This window comes from Suillus bovinus, assembly GCF_016758785.1.
Source record: "Suillus bovinus strain UH-Sbo-P2 chromosome Unknown EDB93scaffold_239, whole genome shotgun sequence".
Taxonomy (NCBI): Eukaryota; Fungi; Basidiomycota; class Agaricomycetes; order Boletales; family Suillaceae; genus Suillus; species Suillus bovinus.
Genome location: NW_024542295.1, coordinates 1 through 5,960, shown reverse-complemented (window position 1 = coordinate 5,960; position 5,960 = coordinate 1). Strand labels below are relative to the sequence as shown.

General features: G+C 47.8%; 3 protein-coding genes across 3 annotated transcripts; all 3 read right to left on the bottom strand.

The window, feature by feature from the left end:
• Nucleotides 1–1,153: 1,153 nt before the first annotated feature.
• EDB93DRAFT_1097576 (uncharacterized protein) lies at nt 1,154–2,475 on the bottom strand (the record flags this gene model as incomplete). Its single annotated transcript, XM_041446870.1, has 8 exons — nt 1,154–1,223; nt 1,275–1,445; nt 1,493–1,680; nt 1,734–1,858; nt 1,910–1,944; nt 2,005–2,130; nt 2,191–2,252; nt 2,359–2,475. The coding sequence occupies 8 exons, from the start codon at nt 2,473–2,475 to the stop codon at nt 1,154–1,156; spliced, it is 894 nt and encodes a 297-aa protein (XP_041300663.1).
• Nucleotides 2,476–3,281: 806 nt separating this feature from the next.
• Nucleotides 3,282–4,801, bottom strand: EDB93DRAFT_1097578 (Metallo-dependent hydrolase; the record flags this gene model as incomplete). Its single annotated transcript, XM_041446871.1, has 6 exons — nt 3,282–3,434; nt 3,495–3,570; nt 3,621–3,655; nt 3,929–3,941; nt 3,974–4,071; nt 4,130–4,801. 6 exons carry the CDS (start codon nt 4,799–4,801, stop codon nt 3,282–3,284), a joined length of 1,047 nt encoding a protein of 348 aa, XP_041300662.1.
• A 344-nt stretch (nt 4,802–5,145) lies between these two features.
• Nucleotides 5,146–5,601, bottom strand: EDB93DRAFT_1097582 (uncharacterized protein; the record flags this gene model as incomplete). The annotated part of the gene is made up of 2 exons (XM_041446873.1): nt 5,146–5,423; nt 5,463–5,601. The coding sequence occupies 2 exons, from the start codon at nt 5,599–5,601 to the stop codon at nt 5,146–5,148; spliced, it is 417 nt and encodes a 138-aa protein (XP_041300661.1).
• Between the last annotated feature and the right edge of the window lie 359 nt (nt 5,602–5,960).

The following is a 5,960-nucleotide window of genomic DNA, read 5'->3' as shown; positions in this document are numbered from 1 at the left end:
TTTTCTTCTTTTGTAACCATAGTGCTGACTCTAGACTCATCTAGACTCGGATATTCTCTTATCAAGCGGGCTGTCCGCACTTCCCTTCTTCTTGACTGTAACATAGATACTATCTTGCGCTGCATGGCGGTTTCACCTATCTTTGCTATCTTGATAGGTTGTACTATTTTCCTATCTTTGTTACCATTCTTGTTGCGGCTGCGCCGCTCCCTTTTACCTATATAAACCCCATGTACCATAGCTGTATTCCTTAACTTAATCTACTGGTTTTTCCCTTGAATCCTCTTCTATAAGGTCTCCAGCCTTATAGTCTGATATCTGATTCTAAGACAGTCACTCATTGTCTTAGTCTGAACCCTTGATTGCGGTAGAAGTGCTAAAACCACTCACCACTGATCCTAGATAGAAGCCGTAGCGCTCGTCTAGTAGAAACCCTTGAACCAGAAACCTTCCTTGTACTAGGAAGGCCGACAAACTGTCAACTCCAACTGGTCTATCTTGACCATTGACAGAAGAACTATCCCAGTCATAACAGTATGTAGTGGAACCATCATAGACGCTACTGTCCCATACTGTGGAATTATCATTGGTGATAAAGTTGAGGGACATGATAGATGGGGTGTGTGGAATGCAGAAACTTCTGGGGGGGGAACCGTCTTATAAGCCTCGGTGAGACTTGTGTACGTAATGTTCAGTTCCCCAAGGGTATGTTGCTGAAGCGAATCTTGTGTTAGAGTAAAATACAACTAATCTCCAAGTGGCCTAATAACCTTGGTCATTTGTCATTTGTGTAAAGGTATTGTTGCCCCTTGATGTCCAAGCATGTACAAACATGATTCTGAGCTGCCCGAGGAGAGGTGGGTGGGTGCTTTGAAATAGGTAGATCAGATGGACTTCCGAACCGCAAGTACTATCGATGATATCGAGACTCGATAAGTGCGAAGAGAAGAAAGGCGTGAGTTACACTTTGCTCAAAACGGACATAGACCTTATTCTGACCACGTGCTCATTCTTCGTACTTAGTAAGAATGCAATTAATGCATGATCAGATCCGCTGATGAATTGTCCGAAGTTTCAAAGACCTAGCACTGAAGAAACGTCGCAAAATGATACAACTGCACAGCAGATAGTTGCTATGAAATAAAATGCGACATTAGATTCCTCGTCCACCTGTTACCTCCAGCGTATGGCCAGTCACATACGACGCAAGCGGTGAAGCAAGGCTAAACAGACCATCAGTTAGCCAAGGTACCGAGATATAAGCTGGAACGTACAAAAGCATGCCTGCAGCCGCCTCATCAGCAGTGGCACCTCTCTGCAGAGGAATATCCACAAAAGCTTGAACGTTCTGAGCAGCAGCACGCTGCCTTGCTCCGGGAATGCCAAGTGCGACCTTCTGACCATCAATCTCGATGGTTGCACCGTCCTCTTTTGCCGCAGTCAACCTGCATCGCTGTCAGGTGCAATAACGGAAAAATGCGATATGCCATACCGGGTGTGCACGAGGCCGTATGCAATAGTGTTCGCACGAACAGCGAATGGTCCCCATTCCTTTGCAATAGTCTTGGTGAGACCTACAACCGCAGACTTTGCAGCAGCGTAATTTGCTTGGCCAACATTTCCATGCAGACCGGACGTCGAAGAGACGTTAATGATAGAACGGTTTTCCGGTGTAGCGCTCTAGGAGCTTGTCATCACACGGGAATGACTCGATTGAATGCACTGGAACAAACCTTGACTCGGAAGTAAGGTGCAGCAGCACGAATGAGTCGGAAGGGTGCACGGACGTGGATTTTCATGATGAGGTCGTATGTCTCGTCTGGCATGGTGTGAATCATCTTGTCGTGTGTGAAACCAGCTACATTGCATGTTAGAACAGAAGATGCTTGACAACCTCGAGAGCGCTAACCATTGTTGACGATGTGATTAATCTTGCCATACTGCCTGGAATGCAATCAGAGATGAGGCTGCATACTTGTATTGATATGGCGCAATAGCACTGACTTAACGGTTGCGTCCACGATTGTTTGCGGGAAGTCGTCTGCTCCAACATCTCCTGCGACGTATATTGCATCGCCACCTGCAGCCTTGATCTCGTTCACCACATCCGCGGCCTTCTTGGCGTCAATACTAAGCAGAATAAGCGACTAAACTTTCAAGTTGTAGGCCTGGAACGCATTTGGGACTCACTCGCTGACTACGACCTTGGCACCTTCCTTTGCAAACAGCAGCGCTGCGCTGCGCCCGATACCCTACAAATACATACATTCGTCAGCACTGACCCCCTTCAGTCAAAAAACACCTTACCTGTCCGCTACCTAGCCGTACGTGGCAACATCAGACACTGTCTAGTATCACAAGTATCATGTGATACAACACAAACTCACCAGTGATGATAGCTACCTCCCCGGAGAGAAGCCCGCGTCCATGTGCATTACTGAGGTGACCAGACACTTGTGCGAGACGGTTTGCCATAAGTATATACTTGTCGGTGAACGATATGAGCGCTCATTGTGAATGGAACTGAAGTTTTTGTCATCCGGCTCGGCTATGGCCATTCCCGAAGCGAATGTCTCGTGAAATCGAATGATTTGTTCAGGTATGGGGTGACGTATAGCTTTTGTTCGGGCCCAAGGAATATCTGGCACGTTTCTCCAGTATGCTTTGTGTACATATCAATCTCACTCTAAAGTGCTTTACACTCAAGTTGGTTCGATCACTAATAGTAGCACGTCGACCGACCATAGTTATGAATAAGTCAGATCCTACTATTTATCTTCAACGCCTTGTCGACCACTAGCAATCGTGTCGCCATCCCTGCAGGAAGAATCCAGGAGATTATCCAAAATTCTCAAGAAGACTCTGACCGCCATGGTGTCCCCACCTCCACTGCCTGCGGGAGTAGCGAGCTTAAGGGACTCCCACAGCTTTTGCTTGCCTGAAAACATGTGTGATGAACAGCTGAATAACTTCAGTCCCATAAGCAGAGTCAGGGTTGTGGGCGCGTAGTACTGTCGCCGGTACCCATCATCCCGTTCCGACGAGCACATCGAGCTACCGGTAGTGATAGCACCATCAGCAATCTCACCTGGTAGAGCCAAGTCCTCTAGAAATTGAAAGTAGAAGCCAGTGGTATTTCTGTTCCATCATGATATCGCAAGTATCGTACAAGTGCCTTTTCTTCAGGTCGGGATGTGTGCCGTACGGCCGTCTTGCTCTGTGACACAGCCCATATTCTAGAGTCTATGAATCGACGTCGTACGCAAGGCTGAGAATCTGATTCAATCACAAGGCCTCGAAAATGCAGCATCCATGCCCATCCGCGCGATTCTAGTCACATCACCTCTGCTCAAGCCAAGGCCTAGCGGAGGCTGCGCTAGGAGCAAAGAGTACTCTCCAAGACAAGACGTTCTGAAAGGGAGTGCGTCATCGGTCTATTGATGATGTGAAACATCAGACGAAAGATCCTATGAGACGTAAGATAGCGTGCTTACGCAGATGACGATAGGATGGTTGTTCTTCAGATAATAGTGAATATGATGCGTGTCGAGGGATGCGACAAGTTTGCCTCTGAAGAGAGTATGGATTAGACAGCTCGCAGGGTTGATGCATGGTCCTACAAAATGTTGGAACTTAGGCATATCTCGACGCATGGCTTGTACTGTCCATTCGAACGCGCGTTATTGGGCGACTTCACTTGTTCGATCATCTCTTCACAATCGTTAATTGCAGCTCGCTCGGAAAGTTTCTCTGCATCGACCCAGAAAGACATGTGCACTTTGGTTTCCTCGAAACTCAGCGCTATCTGAAATGAAGCGCAGAAAACAACCTACTTTGAGATTTCAAATTTTGGAAGTAGAGAGGGTGAGAGGGATCTTTGAGTCTAGTTGGTGTGATAAGGTTTGTTGCGCCCGTAGCACATTCAGACAATGAGTCGTATTCTATCCCGGGTTGTGGAATATCTGCAAAGAACAGAGCCTTGAGTTCATCTGAAAGGAAGGTCGTGTGTCCGAGTCGGTCCGGACGACAACTAAGGAGTGCCAGAGAGTCTTCGGTTGTATTCTCTGTGCACTAAAAATTCGGACATCATTATCGAGTCCCACACACCAGAGTGAACATCACAAGATACCTCCGCGATGTGCACAGTCAATCCAAGACCAGCGCCCTTGACTCTCAAGAGGTGCTGAGTGAAAGATTGCATATCGCCCTTGCGTGGATCCCCACATACATCAACACCTACAACTCTTCTTCCCCTGTTCTTCATCTCAATGGCAAGACTTACACATTCCTCAACGTCCAGGTCACTCATGCGACGATCGACGGACACGATCAGGGCGGCCTGAGTGGCAGGATAAAATTCTACTTCATCAAGCACAGCTGTGAGGTACCTCTCTTGCGTCATGTGGGCTGTCGCGCGAGGTGTGGTTCGTAGTTCAAGGTACGCGCACTGAGGGCTTCCCGTGCCATCACCTGTGGGGTTCAGGAATGACTGGAGAACTGCACGAGTGGCTGTCGTGACTGCCTCTGGAGTTGATGTCAGAGCATAGATAGCGGGCATAAGAGAGAAAAAGTCATCTATTTCATCCAAGACAGCTCCAGACTTAAGTTTCTGGAGAGTGTCTGCGACCTCAGATGACTGTGTAGGTGAGTGTTGCTGTGCAAGTTCAAGAAGGGTTTTGATGGGTATAGATCCATTGAGATGAGCATGAAGTTCTGCCTTTGGGAGTGCCTGAAGAAAAAGTACGTCATCAGGGCTTAGCGATGCTAGGGCAGCAGCTGCAGGGCCCGCGATTTCGGACATTTGGATGAGACAACGGCTATCGATGAGCCGCTGTCAATTAACAACTACCCAAATCCGGATAGAAGCTTTTATTTTCGCCATGAGTGACTCGCACTGTTTGGTAACTTGAGCTCGAGTGAGAACTGAGCAGCGCCTTAAATGTCGATTCAATGATTTTGTATTAGACTCAGCAAACAGTACTTGGATTGGCTAGTGATAACCCAAGTGCGAACGAAAGTTCAAAGCATTTGGTATAATATCTAACATATATAAGCACGAGATACCGTCGGCTCGGCGTCAATTGCGAATAAACAAAGCCACTTGTGCCATACATATTCCAATCTCTATTTCCTCTTCCCACCGCCTCATCTGCCATCTTGTGCGGCCGCTTGCTCTGATTGTGATTCTGTCCGCTTAGCTGCCGCCAATCTCTTGTCTTCCAGCCGTTGGGGCAACTTGGACCACAGCTTGGATTGAAATCGAGTCATATCTATTTCCGTGAGCTGCTTCTCCAATATATGGCGAAGTCCCAGGCCGTGACGTGCGAGGCGAGGTAGAATAGATACAAACTGCAGTGCCTGGAGTGGGTCTCTGATGTCGTAGTGTCGGACATTGTGCTCCATGATATAAATTTGCTGCACCACTCATGAGCTCCTCCGGAAATGGTGAACAGAAACAGCACATACATTATTTGTCTTCCATGCCATTGTGATTGCGCCAAGTGCGCCATTGACAACAAGTCCAAAAACAGGTTGGTCTGTAATGCTGAACTCGGAAAGGAAGGTGACCGCCGAAACCAGGTACGTTTTGGTCTGGTTCATGGCGGTCGAGATCGCAGACTCGTCTCTCTTCTTATATTCGACCAGTAACACTGGGAGTAGTAGGTCCTGTCCACTAGGTTCATCGCAGAACGCATCGTTGGAAAGTATTGCTTCTTGTCTCTGCGTTGTTTGGTTGCGGTCGGGATGATGGAGGAAGGGGTTATGCAGCTGAGCTCGATCGATTTTATTGGATTCCGACACGCGAGAAGATGAGGGGACTTGAAGTGATTTGTTGGATGTGGTCTTTCGGCTGCCGCTCTTTTCGATCTGGTGTAAAGTTTCCCCAGTACTGGTATCAAGCGTCCCTGGCTTTGGACCCTGGACGAGCATAAAGGATTTTAGAAGTGTTTCTTGCTCAT